The 16,381-nt window shown below is 34.5% G+C and overlaps 1 protein-coding gene across 1 annotated transcript in view; it reads right to left on the bottom strand.

Annotated features, from left to right (window-relative positions):
• The window catches only part of Gphn (gephyrin), a 435,141-nt gene that overhangs the window by 168,647 nt on the left and 250,113 nt on the right, over positions 1-16,381 (bottom strand). Inside the window, exons 7-8 of the mRNA XM_031357728.1 lie at positions 16,121-16,377; positions 5,088-5,222 (exon numbers count right to left, since the gene is read on the bottom strand). Of these exons, the coding sequence (XP_031213588.1) occupies positions 5,088-5,222; positions 16,121-16,377 (392 nt within the window). The remainder of the gene's footprint in view (positions 1-5,087; positions 5,223-16,120; positions 16,378-16,381) is intronic.

Raw genomic sequence — 16,381 nt, 5'->3', positions numbered from 1 at the left:
TTTCTACAGATTTTGCTGTTTGTCATAACTGAAAATGAGTACTGACCTAAGTTGAAAACCATGTCAGTCCCACTTGTGAGTGAGAAGAAAGCAATCACAAATAGGGAGGGTGGAAGGGACCAGGGATGGAAAGTGGACACAGAGTTCAGGGTAGAGGGGAACCTGATCTGGTATTGGGTGAGGGAAAAGGACTGAAGCCCTGAGGACCAGCACAAAGAATGGAAAACAGGCAACCTCAGGAAATAGGAAGTTGGGGGTCCCTCCAGAATGCATCAGAGACCTGGGAGGTGAGAGACTCTCAGGAATCAAAGAGAGCGACCTTAGATGAAATGCTCTACAGTAGTGTGATGGAATTTATAGAGTCCCACCTTCAGCAGGAAGACAGGGCATCAAGTGAGGGATGGGGTTGCCATCCTTCAGTCAAAACTCTGATTCATAATTGTTCCTGTCTGAAAGAACTGCAGGGATGGAAATGGAGAGGAGCCTCAGGAAAAGAATGTCTAGTGAGAGGCCCAAAGTGGGGTCCAGCTCAAGGGGAGGTCCCTAGGCCTGAAACTATCACTGAGGCTTATGGAGGGCTCACAAAAAGGGACCTGTCATGACTGCACTCTGGAAGACCCAACAAGCAGCTGAGTCAGATGCAGATATTTGCACCCAACAATGGACAGAAGCAGCTGACCCCTGTGGTTGAATTAGGAAAAGGCTGGAAGAAGCTGAGGAGAAGGGTGATCCTGTAGGAGGACCAGCAGTCTCAATTAACCTGGACCCCCGAGATCTCTCAAACACTGGACCACCAACCGGGCAGCATATACCAGCTGATATGAGGCCCCCAACACACATACAGCAGAGAACTGCTGGGTCTGGACTCAGTCAGAGAAGATGCACCTAACTCTCAAGAGACTGGAGGCCCCAGGGAGTTAAGATGTCTGGTAGGGTGGGGCGTAGGTTGTGGGGCCATCATCCTGGAGACAGAGGAGTGGGGAGGAAGTATGGAACAGTCAGAGGGTGGACCAGGGGTGGGGGATTAAAATATCAAGTGTAAATAAATAAATAAGTAAAAGATGTAAAAACCCCATTTTAATTAAAAAGAATAAGTTAGAGACTTACTCTTTTATCAACCCCTTCTTGGAAGACCATCATCAACATGGAACTTAGGTGCTCTAGAAATGTATACAGTGTATACATTTCTTTAGGATCAACTCACCATTTCATTTCTTTGGCTTATGCACTATTTTATTCATGGGCAATAAAAGTCAAAAGGCGTGGCATTCATTCCAGTAAGAATTCATTATAAGAAACTATCAGATAAAAAAAATTTCCTGATGAAAATAAATTACTAAATGATCTAACAAATAAATATTGCTAAAGGAAATTTCATCCTATGAACATTGTTTCCTTTTAATATTTGACTGTCATCATTAGACTAAGATGAACAAACAACTACAACAAAACCAATATTTTTTACAAAACTATATTTTACAGATAATTTCTTCTTTTAATAGATGGAATAATCCTAAAGGGTCAAAACAAAAGCAAAGATATAATATGCAATATATTTACACACACCTGCACACACACACATAATAATGTTAAATGTTTGATACTGTCATTACCTAGTGAAGTCACTGCTCATTTGTACATGATCAGAAAGACTTTCATCTTATATATTTATTATTCAGTACTAAAACATAAAGAAACAACTAAAATGCTATGGGAAAATCATTATATTTGATTCATCGTCACTTTTACTTATTTATTTTTCACATGGTCTTGCTATGTAGCCTAGGCTAGTCTTAAAGAAGAAGCCCTCATGCCCCTTTAGTTAGGATTATAGAAGTGTGCTACCATGACTTTTTATTTTGCGTTTATCCAGTGTTGGGGTTGACCTTAAATCCTTGAACACATTTTTCAAATTTTCTATTATTGAGCTACAGCCTAAATTTTTCATTTAAGTTTTCACAATTACTTGAATGCATTTGAAAATAATTCTCCAAATGTTCTGTACTTCTGTTGATAAATTATAACATTTAATTATACTTTATTATAGTTTGTAGTAGAATGTTTTGTTTTCAGCATCAGTAAAATTGTTACTCCTTTCTTACAACTAGTCAAAGATAGTCTCAAATGACACAAAACTCAGAAATATTACACATCTTGCCTAACAGGTTTTTAAGTAGAGAAGTAAGTACTGGAATCCACATCTTCTATTACCAGGCCAAGACCACTTTCTAAAACTGATCATTCAAGACTGTGTGGTATTCCAGAAGCAAAGAAAACTCATTTGCACAAATATTTCTGTACATGATACACTTTATGCTTAATGTGAAACATAGAAAGGTGATTCTATAGGGCTGACTAATATATAATAAATTGTAAATATTGTAACCAAAATGTAGTAATTATAGGAATGGCAAATTTAAGATGCACTTTCAAATGTGCATAGAACAGCACTCCTTGCATACTTCACAAATACCTTAAACTGAACATTTTAAGATCAAAATGTAATATCTTTGCTTAGAAAACCTTGAAAGATTAGGTATTTTTATATCCTAATACAGTTAATACTATTATCTTAGAAACTTGAGAATCATTCTTTTTCATCTTCCTTTCTGCTCTAATTTTTTTTTTTTCCCAGACAGGGTTTCTCTGTGTAGCCCTGGGTATCCTGGAATTCACTCTGTAGACCAGGCTGGCCTTGAACTCAGAAATCCGCTTGCCTCTGCCTCCCAATTAAAGACGTGTGCCACCACTGCTAGGCTCTAAATTTTCTGATGTAGAATTAAGATAAATACTTCCTTCAGATCAGAGTTAAGTGGTAATATCTATGTATAATCTTGAAATATAATTCCAGGGGAAATAGTATGGGGTTTGTAGAAAATCCATGCTTAAAAAAAATCAACTTATTTGAAATCAGATACTGGTCACTGAATTAAAGGAAACTCATATAATAATGAAAACATTCACAGAAAAATTAGGTAAGTAACAAGTAATCATTACTGATGAATATGACTTTAGAATATCTACTCAGGCAAAATTAACTTTTGGCTTTCATTCATTTTTCATGTCCCTGCTGAAATATTAGTCTCTAAAGATATCATATAATCTTTACTTTTTTAAAATATTAATTTTCAAATAGTTTATTATATTACCATTTTAACCCCACATTTAAATATTTATTTCAAAAATTAAACAAGAATAAAATTTTATTTTCTGGTTTCTCTCCTTCCTTCTTTCCTTCCCCTGCTTTCCTTCTTGTTTTTTGAGACATGTTCTTACTTTGTCTCTCAGGCTGTCCTGGAACTTACTATATAGCCCAAACTGCCTCATCCCTTGAATGCTGATATTACAAGCAAAAGGTATTAGGCTTAGCTAATTGTAACTTTCAGGCATATATTCTTATACTAGTAAAATTTTATGAAAGTAATTTCTTTTTTGATAGAAAAAGTACTTTATTTGAAGTTATGATCAGTTTTACATGTAAATATCAATAGCAATATCAAGAGGAGCTACTTGCTCAATTAAAATCTTCAAATATGCACAATAATTTTATAAATGTTAAAACACTTTCATCTTGGAATTCTGCTTTGCAGAAGTTAGAAGTACAAATGATTTTTAAAATTATACTTGTTATCTCTGTAATGTAAAAGATAGAATGTTTTGAGAGTTAAGAATATTTAGCCTAAACCATTTTTCAGATATATTTGTGATAGCACATATTTATAAAAAGGAGAATTATATATACTATATCTTCAGTAGTTTTTTTTAATAGTCAGCTGCTAGGTCTTAATATATGGTAGATTAAAACATCTTATAGTGAAACTAAATTTTAGTTTTAGATATTTTGTGGACTTCATAAAAAGGTTTAGTTTCTACAATCGGAATTTAATGCCATCCAAATTATACATTATTTTACTTAAGTGATATAATAAAGTAAGATTTTTTTTATGCAAATCAGATCTTCATATTTTCATTTAGTTTAAAATGTAGCCAGTACCCAAGTAGCATTACTTTTTTATGATAGAATGTTTTCATATTTTTCTGTTTTGAAGATTTAGAACATCAATGTTTAAATGATAAATTTATTACTTATATTGAGACCTATCTAAATATAATGATATAAAAATACAGCAACAGTATTATCATGAAGATTTTCCTGAATATTCCATTATCTGTTATGTAATGTAAAAGAAACTAAATTATAACATCAAAAATTTGAAGCTAATTTCTAGTGAAATAGAATTATAACTCACAAAACTATAGAAAACTTAGAATTGAGAAAGACACCTATACTTGCTTTTTAAAAATCTAACGATAGAGAAAATATATTTTGAGAATAAATTTAGTACATAACTTGATAACAAGCTCAATGTCTTATTAAATAAGAAAGAAACCTTTTGATAACAATATTGGTCCTCTCATAAGAGGAACTTGAAAGAACAAGTGAGTGATTTATCCACAGAGGAGATATTTAAGAAGGTATAATAGTATGAAAGCTTAGTTATTACTTTACCATACACACAAAACATGAGACTGTAAACATATTCTAACGTTTCCTCCACCACAACTCTGAAACAGAGTACAAAAACTGAAAACTAAGAACCCCCACCCTTTCCCAAAGGTTGGCATTAAAACTTTCTTTCTAACAAATTTAGTTTTGTTTCCAAATAATAGGCAGCAACATTCCAAGTTAATTCTGTTTGAAAAATTTGTTTTTGGAATGATATTAAAGCAGGTCGGTATTGTGGCCTGGAGTTAAAAAAATCCCCTTATCTTATCTTGTTAATATTGCTGATTACTGACCCCAAATACATTTATTTTCAAAGTAATTTTTTACAATCACATTGATAATTTTCCTAAAAACAACAGAAGCTATAGAGAATGCTACCTTAACCTGTGATACAGGATCAGGCAGACTATACAAAGTATCTACTGTCCTAATAAGAAAATCTACGAAAATGGGTGCTATGTAGTCATTCATTTTTACCACTCTTTTGCATGCATTCCAACCTTGACAAGCAGGGGAAAAACTTGTTAGTTTTCTCAGAATTCATAATAGAGAAAAATAAGACTCAAGTAGCTGTACTTACTTTTGGTGTTGGACAAGAAGCTGTAGAGAGGCGAGATGTAGCCTGAGCACGGGGCGATTCTGAAGGAGTAGTGCTAAGGGAGGCTGTGTCTCGTGGGAGCACCTGAACACCACGAGAAATGATGGAGTCTGGAATCTAAACAAGAATGACTATTGTTTAACATTATGAAAAGGCCAAGAACAATCAGTACTCACATGTTTTTGGTTTTTGATTTTTTTCGTCATTCTTTGTTGTTGAGCTCTCATTTAATTAGTGTCACTTATATATAAGCAGATATAATATTTGATTTACACATTTTTACACTTATATTTTTTAAGGCAAATAAATGTGAAACAATTTAGTGAGAAGGAGTCCACAAACATGGTTAGCAGGAAATATATGCCACATAATAACTACCTTTGCCATTTAATAGTCTGAATTCTTGAGCAAGAAATTCCTAGATATTTATTATCTCATTTTGCATTTTTTTATTATCTCATTTTCATTCTCTTGGCTTCTAACTGACCTTTATGGATATCATCAACTAGCTGTTTTGTACTCTTGGAATTCCAGTTGGGTTCCAGATGTCAAGCCTGGCACGAAACCATGGCTTACAGAAACTAGGTTTTGCACTTATGTTTCTTGCTTCCTCTCTAGCAGTTCAAAGCTTAGATATGCCTCTCCACTACAGACCATGGTTCTACTCATGTATATATAGCTCTTTCTACATATGGCAACAGATCTCCTAGAATTCTCAGGATCCCTTTTGCCACAATTCATTTAGGAACAGTAGGGTTTTTGCTTACTAATTCCATAGGAATCCACATTGCCTTTCTGCTTTCTCTAAATTCAGCCTTAACTTATTTGCCTTTATTAAAAATCAGTTACTTAAGTGTGAAATCTTACTTCTGCTACAACACTGAAGAATATATCATTTCAGCAACATATTATTTATTTGAAAAATGAGGATAATTATAGCATCTGGCTTCTTGGATTGTTTTAATGGTTAAGTAAGATAATGTTCATAAATTACTTAGCAGTTTGAAATAGTAAATATTTAATAAGTGTTGGCTATTAAGTTATATCTATGGTGAAGGCTGATATGACTGAATACCACTATTCCAAAAATATAAACAAAATAAGAAATAATGTACATAATTTTAAATATAAATATTTATGTTATCAAATTTATTACTTTAGACTTATAAATAATTTAGTTATTTTGTACTCCAGTATTAGACACAGATTGCCAGTTTAATAGTGTGAACTTGAGGATGCAAATACCTAGAAAAATCTACCTGAGATCTTGAGAGGATACACCATGCTGTGAATCAGGCAGACAGTTTCACTTGCCTCCTAACCCTCCATTAAAATATCTCTAGCTTTATCTCAGCCCTATAGCAGCTGGTTTTCAGATGCTTCTCCTCTTACCATATCTCCATTCTCTGGGGAACCCTGCCTCTCAGAGGGGATTCAGCTTAGCTGAATCTTTCCTATGGACACTCTTAATCCTCTCTTTAGGCCATCCCTATTACTTGTGTCAGCTACTGACATGTAGAAACACTATCTCAGGGGTATATGGTGGCAACACCTGGTTGGGACACAGGTAGAAAAATCTTCACTATTCTTCTTGTTTTCCGTTATAATGCCTCTATCAAAATCTCTCCATATTTATCCTGCAGCAGGTTGGTTTCAGGATTTACCTAGTAATTTCATCCCTGTCTCTACAGACACATCCTTGGTACGACTGTAACTTACTTGTGGGAGCATCTACTCTCACTCCACCTCCACCTCCATGGAGATCTGGCCACTTGGTGTGGACAGAATTCCTTTAGCTTTTTCCCAAAGTCTCTCTCAGCATTTTCTCCTGGCACATCTCTATTACTCTCTGCCACCCACCAACCTGAAGAGGCACCAGGGGGCACATGTGAAAGATCCTGAGAGAGCAACAGCAATCAAAGAAAAGAACACCAATACAATAAAGACAAGAGCAGATATCAATATCTAGAAATACCACAATCATCATAATCCAGATACCTAGACACCAGTACAAAAATGCATCGATCAGACAAGATAATAAATACACTGGTAGAAACTAATAACCCAACTACTGTAGTTCCGGAGATATTCATATGGTTGAATCACAAGACAAGGATTTCAAATCAGCAAAAATGAAAAAGAAGAAATGAACAAAGCCTTTAAAGAAATCTGTGAAAATACAATGAAACTGTAACAAAACAACAAAAACAATTTAAGGAGATAGAAATAAAATCACTAATGACAACCTAAACTACAAATAGCAGGATATGAACAATTTAGGAAAACAACAAAAACCTCAGAGGTAAATCTGGCCAACAGAATCTAGGACACAGAAGAGAGACTCTCAGCCATTGAAGAAAAAGGTAGTAGAAATAAATGTCAGTCAAAGAAAATGTTAAATTAAAAAAAATCCAGGTACAAATCATTCAGGAAATCTGGGACACTATAATAACACCAAATCTAAGAATAATAGAAGCAGAGATAAGAAATCCAGGTTATGACTAATATAGATGTAGAGGCTCACAGCCATCCACTGAACTGAGTACACGGTCCCCATTGAAGGAGTTAGAGAAAGGACCTATGGAGCTGAGGGGTTTGCAGCCCCTTAGGACGAACAACAATATGAACTAACTAGCGCCCTCAGAGCTCCCAGGGTCTCAACCACCAACCAAGGACTGCACATGGTGGGTCTGATTGTTCTGGCAGCACTTGTATAGTAGAGGATTGCAAAGTCGATCATCAATGGGAGGAGAGGACCTTGGCCCTGTGAAGGTTCTGTGCCCCAGTGTAGGGGAATGCCAGGGTCAATAAGTGGGAGAGGGTGGGGTGACAGGCATGGGGAAGGGGGAGGCAACAGGGGTTTGTTCTTGTTATTCTTGTTTGTTTATTTTTTTGGAGGGGAAACTGGGAAAGGAGAAATTTACATGTAAATAAAGAAAATATGTAGTAAAAAATAAAAATAAAAAAAAGAAAGTACAAAAAATAAAAAAGAAATCCAGGTTAAAGGCTGAGAAAATATTTTCAACAAAAGTCATAGAAGAAAATTTTCATAACCTAAAGAAGGAGGTGTTTATTAAGGTAAAAAATGCACACAACACCAAATAAACAGGACCAGGACAGGAATTCCCCATGGCACATACTCATGCTGATGCTAATACTAATAAGTAAATAACAAAGAAAGAAAATTAAAAGCTTCAAGGGAAAAGGTCAAGGAACTCAAAAGCAGACCCAATAGAATAGCATCTCATTTCTTAATGGGAAATCTGAAAGCTAGAAGGACCTGGACAGATGTTCTTCACACTCTGAGAGGTCACAAGTGCTATTCCAGAATACTGCACACAGCAAAACCATCAACCAGAACAGACAAAGACATCCTATAATAAAACCAAAATTAAACAGTACCTACCTACCAATCCAGCACTATAGAAAGTGCTAGACACTCAACCTGAAAGGGTTACCCAGACTCCCAAAACACAAGGAATAAAAAATCCCAGACCAGTAAGTAAAAAGGGGGAGGGAAGAATCACATCATAGTAACAAAACAAGAATCAAGAAACGTGGCTCACTGTTAACCCCCAATATCAATGGTCTCAATTTCACAATAAAAAGCCACATGCTAAAACATTAAATGTAAAACAGGGTTTATTCTTATGCTGCACTAAAGAAACACACCTTAACATCAAGGATAAACATTACCTCAAGGTGAAAGAATGAAAAGATGTTCCAAGCAAATGGACCCAAGAAACAAGCAGGTTTAGCCTGAGAAAATAGATTTCAAAGCAAAACTAATCAGAAGAGATGGGGAAGGACTACATACCCATAAAAGGAAAAACCAAAAAAACTTCAATGAAGAGGTTATTGCAATTCTAAACATCTATGCACCAAACACAAGGGTACCAAGCTCACAAAAGATGGACTGCTAAAGCTAAAATCACATATCAACTCTCATAAAATGATAGTTGGTGACTTTCATATCTCATTCTTGTCAACAGACAAAACATTGAGACAGAAACAAAAAAGACGAACACTGGAGTTAAATAGCATCATAAATCAAATGAAAAGAGCAGATATTTACAGAACATGCCACACAAATATAAAAGAGCACCTTCTCATAAGCTCATGGTACTTTCTTTAAAAATTGACTACATACAAAGCAAGCCTCAACAGGCATTACAAACTTAAATTAGCACCTTGTATTTGACCACAATGGATTAAAGCTTTATACTATCCTCAACAAAAAGTATACATTTTCTTGGAAAATAAACAACTCACTACCGAATAAAAAATAGATCAAGATAGAAATTAAGAAGGAATTAAAAACTTTGAAACTTAAATGAAAATGAAAACAACACACACAAACCAATGGGGTATAACAAAGGTGGTTCTCTATGAGGCAAATTCATACCAGTAAGTGCCCAGTTAAAAAGCCTAGGAAGACCTCATGTTAGTAATTTAGCAGCAAACCTGAAAACTGTAATATAAAATGGATAGATAACACTGAAAAAGAATAGATGGCATGAAATAATCAAACTCTGAACTAAAAATCAACAACATAGAAACCAGCAATACAAATAATCAATGAAATCAATACAATTTGTATATCTTAGCTAAATTAACAGAAAAATGAAAATAGCATCTTCAACAAATTGTGTTGGTCAACTGGGATGGCTGCATGTAGAAGAATGTAAATAGATCTTTATTTTTCACTCTGAACAAAAGTCAACTGTAAATAGATGAAGGGTCTCAACATAAAACCAGATACACTGAATCTGACAGAAGAGAAAATGGAGGCTAGCCTTGAATTCAGAGGCATAGGAAAAGACTTTCTAAATAGAGCACTGATAACACAGGTGCTAAGATCAACAATTAATGAATGGGGCCTCATTAAACTGAAAAGCTTCTCCATTGTAAGGGACACCATTTAGATAAAGCAGAAGGATACAGAATGGGGAAAGATCTTTACTAACCCATGTCCAAAAGGGGGCCAATATTTGGTAGTATTAAGGGGTGAATGACCTCATAGGAAGGCCAGGAGTCTCAACCAGATCCCAGGGACTTCCCAGAAACCAGGAGCATAGAGCATACATGGGCTAATCTGAGGCCCCTGGCACATATACAGCAGAGTTCTGCCTGGTTTACTTAGTGGGAGAAGATGTGTTTAATCCTCAAGAGACTTGAGGCTCCAGGGAAGGGGGAGGTCTGTTGGAGGAAGGGAGCACCCTTTCGGAGGTAAGGGGGAGGAGGAATGGGATGATGAACTGTGGAAGTGGGGGCAGGGCAATGACTGGAATGTAAAGAAATAATAAAAACTAAAAAAAAAAAAAATAATAAAATACACTAAAAGTAAAATAAATAAATAAATAAAAGCCTGAACATCAAGAAAATAACACAATTAAAAATGGGGTACAGATTAAACAGAGTTTTCTCAAAAGAAGAAACACAAATGGCTGAAAAGTTCTTTAAAAAAATGCTTGATGTCCTTAGTCATCAGCAAAATGAAAATCAAACAACTTTAAGATTTCATCTTATACCAGTCAGAATGTCCAAGATCAGTAAAACAAATGACAGCTTATTCTGGAGAGACTGTGAAATAAGAGGGGCATTCATCCATTGATGGTGGGAGTGCGTAAGTATACATATAGCCAGTACAGAAATCACTGTGGCAAGGCTCATCAAGAAGCTAGAAACAGTTTTTTCCTTAAAATTTGATTGTCAATCTATATCAGGTTTTTTCAATATATGACAAGTTGTCATCTTTGGGTTAAACACAGGAGAGTAGGATTTTCTTTCTGTTCATCCCCTATTTCCTATTTCTTTTACTTTATCCTCTTGACTCAAGTTTCTGACCCAAGTACGAAACTTCAGGGAATCCTACTTGATATACTCTAGACAATAAAAGAAGTAATCTTATCTTAATGAGATCTATATATTACTATATATTAGTAAAAATTCTTTTTTGGTTATAGACAACAATATAGTCACCTTTATTTCAATTAGTTTTTAAGAAATAACTGATCTAGTTTAAAAGGAGTTGAAGGAAGGATAAAACCAATGTGCTTATAACCTGATGTTTCTATCTTCCATTTTTTTTTATTTCTTTTTTACAATTTATTTTATTATGGCAGGACTTGCTTTCATAGTGCCAAGATAGTAGTAGTTCTTGGGATGTGCATTTCTAAATTACATACTCATAATAAAACAGAATTTGTGCCCCAGTACTTTAAACAAAAAAGTTGAGAATCACTAGCTCTGATTGGTTTGAATTATTTGTTACCGGAAATAATAAATGTGGGTAGATGAAATTGAGATGGTGATTATATTAATTCAACCCACTCAAACTATGATGGGAATGTATATTGTGTAATATTAGGAAGTGGGAATGGGAAATAACTGCTGGGCAGGCGGCAGGAAATTTTGGCAGTAAGTAGTAATCAGATCACTGCTTAACTGCTTAAGAGTCACTACATTCACTGATCAAGTTTCTTTCTTTAATGAGAAAAACAACAAAATTACCAAAGAAAGTAAAGTAGTAATGAGGGCACTCTAACTAGGTTTCAAATTCTTTATATCCTGGAACAATCTATTTCTATTGTTTTAAGAGGCACCAAGAATATTAAAGCATTTGCTTTTTTATTGACCACTGTCTCACTCATTCCTATGGAAGCAAGGTATAATGAATAAGAGCATTAGAAGCTTTGATAAATCTCTCAACATTTAGCGTAGGAATATTAAGTCTAACTAAAAATGACTAATACTGCTACCACTCACAAATAAATATTAAATCTCAGTCAATAAGAAAGTACCTGGGTCCTACCATTAAGACATCTATTTATAGCATTTTGGACCTATTTTCAAATTAGTTTGTCTAGAAAATTAGGCCACAATAATTTACATCTATCATAGGTGATAATTATCTTCTTTCATATGTAGTACTTTTATAAATCCTTGGGAGAACTGAAGATAAACATTATTCAAACAATTCTTAAGAGATTTTATTTTATTATCTTTCAAACATTTAATTTTGTGTACATGTTTTTATCTGTGTTCAAATGCTCACAGAGGCCAGAAGGCTTGGATCCCCCTTGAGCTGGAGTAAAAGGTTGTTGTGAGCCACCTAACATTGGTGCTGGGACTCAAACTCAGAAGGGAAGCGCACACACTTAACTGCGGATTCATTTCTATAGCTCTCAAATAATTTTTGAGGATCTAATCTATTATTAGAACATGCTAAACTAAAATACTGGTTATTTAAATGTAAAATCTTGGAATGACTTTATTTAAAAAACTCAATGTTTTCTATAATGGTTATGATAGCATTATAAAATGTATATACAAAGAGAAACTAATTAGCTTCACTAATTCATGAATATTTTACTAACATTTGCTAACCACAATTTAACTTTGCTATGTGTCTTCTGACTAACCCAAGTATATTTTCAACCAGATATGTGTTGTGGAATGTAAATATTCAATTATACATTTGATAGTGCTATCTTCTAAAAGACTGCTTGTGCTAAATTGTTGGGTGTGCTCCAAAGCTATATATACTATACTTTCTAAGTATATAAAGCAGGACTGGTGAGATGGCTCAGCGGGGGAAGAGCACCGACTGGAAGGTCATGAGTTCAAATCCCAGCAACCACATGGTGGCTCACAACCACCTGTAATGAGATCTGATGCCCTCTTCTGGTGCATCTGAAGACAGCTACAGTGTACTTACATATAATAAATAAATCTTTAAGTATATAAAGCCAAATTTCAGCAATAGTGTCAGGGTTTGACACCTGTGTATGGGATGGATCCCAAGTTGGGTCGGTCACTGGATGGCCTTTTCTTCAGTCTCTGCTCATTTTTGCAATTAGACAGAAACAAATCTGGGTCAAAAATTCTGAAGACAGGTGGGTGGCATTGATACTATTACTGATGCCATGTTGTGCTTGCAGACAGGAGCCTAGCATGGCTGCCTTCTGAGAGGCTCCACCAGCAGCTGAGTAAGACCAATGCAGGTACTTACAGCCAAAAATGGAACTGAGGTTGAGGACTCCTATGGAAGAGTTAGGGGAAGGACTAAAGGAACTGAAGGGGATTGTAACCCCATAGGAAGAACAACAGTATCAACTAACCAGGAACTCTTAGAACTCCTGGAGACTAAGCTATCAACCAAAGAGCATACATGGGCTGGTTCGTGGCCTGGCAGATAGGGAGCAGAGGACTGCCTCGGCTGGCCTCAGTGGAAGAGGATGCTCCTAATCCTTTAGAACCCAGATGACCTGAGGAAGGGGAGGGAGGATGCTAGAGGAGGTGAGGAGGGCTTGGGTGGGTGTGTGGGTTAGAACTCTCAGAAACAAAGGGGAGGAGGGATGGAGGGATGGAGTGAAGAAGTTGGGGAGTAAGGACAAGGAAGGGGACAACATCTGAAATGTAAATAAATGGAAACAGTTTTTTTAAAAAAATAAAAATATCAAGAACCTATAGAAAACAATTAATAATAAAAAAAGAAAAAAAGATAGAGTAAAAAAAATAAAGCCAAGTTTCACTTTATAAGTTGGTTTTCTTTTTTCTTCTTTTATTTCATATACTAAAAATAAAATATGGAATAGAATAGAATGGAAATAGTTTTTTGTTGTTGTTTTGCTTTCTATCCATGGCCTAAATTCTTACTGTTAGGTGATTTATATTTAATAATTTTAAATCTTTGTTTTTCATGAGTAGAAGAGTAATATGTACCTTTAGATATCTGTTTCTAAAGATTAATGATCTTGGAATTTGTAGACTGAGCTGTCAGTAGTTACAATGAGAACGCAGTGAAGGAAAACAAGATGAGAAGCAAAGTTCATGAAAAACATAAAGCCATCACAAATTAAATATCAGCTTAATAAAGCTTTTTACCTGTTAAAACACAATGTAGCCCACTTAAGAGGCCATCTAAATTAAGCTAGGCGATTTATTTAAAGGTATTAAAAAACTATTAAAACAAACAAACATAAAAAAAAACAAATCAAGGACCCAAAACCTGACTTCCAGAGCAATGAATTTCTTGAAAGTCACATGATGAAAAGTTATCACTACAGAGTATAGAATTTTAATGATCTCAGAAAAAGTTAAGCATAAAGGATACCATTATGATCAATGACCCTAAAGATCTTTCACAATAAAATAACGTATCTTCCACATGTTATAGCCCACCTCCAAATAAAGAAGTATGATATATATTTCCAAAATCATTATTCAAAATGTACTGTCTTACCCGTTCATCTGCACTGCCTGGTGCATGATGGGAATAACTGATGAGACCAGGGATGGGCTGCCCATGATTTGCCATGAAAACAGCAGGACTGGTGTAGAATGGATGCTTCTAATGTATAACACATAACAATTATGAATACAATGAGAGTAAAACATGAATTTATATAAGCAAAATGACCAAAAAAAAAAGTGAAAACAAATGGAACAATGAAGTGCCAAATTTCTAAAAGTCAAAGTGACAAAATCAGCTTTGATTTTATATGTTGTAAATATTTTCCTTTACAACCAAAATTAATGTTCTTTTTTACCCATAAGGGTAAAAAAGAAAGAACATACAATGATTTAAAAATGAATGCATTTTATTAATCGGTTTTACTAAAAAATTCAACTTCAATACTTAATGGTATGATTAAGACTTGATAGATTATTGAATGATCTACAGACAGAATCAATCTACAGACAGTGTTCAATGAAAGAAGTAATGATTACCTAGTGGATGAGGTGGATGTGAAAAGGATTTAGATGTGATTCTAATCTGTTTATTTTCAATAAGGAATTCAGGAAAAAGCCATATGGAAAAATTTTATAGATTTGAAAACTGATTATTAGTAGCATTTACTAATATAGCTATAAAGTAGTATCAAGGAATTATATAATGCTGAAAAGATGATTTGATTAAATATTTTTAGACCTTGACTTTATCAAAGTTCTTACACCTCAATAAATTCTGATTATTGCTCTTAACTATTATTGAAATACTGTGTTTTCCTAAGTGCTAGCAAAATAGTAACAAAGTGATGACATTCTTATATGTTAATCTAATTAAAGAACAAATAAACTTTTTAAAAATGAGAAGAGATTTTTCTATGACCATAGCCAAAATATTTGTATGATCTATCTAATTTCATATAGTAATTAAATTTTCAACCTGTAAAATATTTACCAGGAAATGATTAGCATTCCTAAAAATGATATGCTACTTTTTAAAGATATGAAAACAAAGCATCTGGATTACTCTCGGTGTAAGCACAATATAAATTATGTTCTGAGACATTAAGATGACCAAATTTACACAAATAGCTCCTGGTATTATATTTATTTCAAAATCTGTCTAAAGAAAATTTGTAAACTTTTGTGTCATTTTAAAATTTAAATTACTTTATTAAATTAAAAGTAAAATATATTTATTTCTTCTCTATATCACTAGGATAATATATGTTTGCTGATATTTGAGTAAATATTTAGTTGAGGAAAATTGAAAAGTCACTTAAAAGACCTTTCTTTGAAAATTTTTTGTGGAAGGTAATCTTCTTGCCTTGGCCTTTATGGGTTCCCCATACCTTCAGACCAGGTAAAACTTTTTAAATTACTCTTTCCAACTACCTTCAAGAGTCACCTAAGATCTTTTACTTTTGTTTTTTGTTTTCTATCTCTTTAAAAATCCTTTTGATATTCTAAATACACAGTCATTGTATATTTAATAAAAGCAGCAACTTTAGTGAGTTCTTAAATGTCACTTGTTTATCATGTAGCTATGACTTCATTGGGCAATGACATATCATTAGTGCCTTAGAGCTCAAACCTATTTGAGTGCTTACAAAGAATCTGTACTAGGACAGAGACAGAGATAAAATGCAATGGATATTCCAATTCCATTTTTAGGATGCGTTCAAGAAGTCTTAACTTGTGGAAGGATGAGATGGAAAGAAGGCTGATGTCAGTACTTAGGCACGGGTGCTTCAGAATGCGGGCTCTCTTAGCAGACTTACCTTTGCAGCAAGAGCTGCTGCAGTTATATGTGATGAGGAGCTATCTTCTGTTGAAGCTACACCACTGTCTTTCTTTTCTTCTTCCTCTTCTTCACACTGAACTCCTTTGTCTTCTGTCTGTTTATGTGGGCTAGTTGTAGGAGGTGGAGAAAGAGGAGGTGGTGGGGAAGGTAAATCTTCAAGTTCATCATGCACCTCCTTTACTTTTACAATGGCATCACGTAAAAGGTCAATGGCATGAGGTAGAGCTGGCAGTATGAA

The sequence above is a fragment of the Mastomys coucha genome, unplaced genomic scaffold (assembly GCF_008632895.1).
Source record: "Mastomys coucha isolate ucsf_1 unplaced genomic scaffold, UCSF_Mcou_1 pScaffold6, whole genome shotgun sequence".
NCBI lineage: Eukaryota > Metazoa > Chordata > Mammalia > Rodentia > Muridae > Mastomys > Mastomys coucha.
The sequence above is the reverse complement of the archived record's forward strand: the minus strand, read 5'-3'. Positions and strand labels throughout refer to the sequence as shown.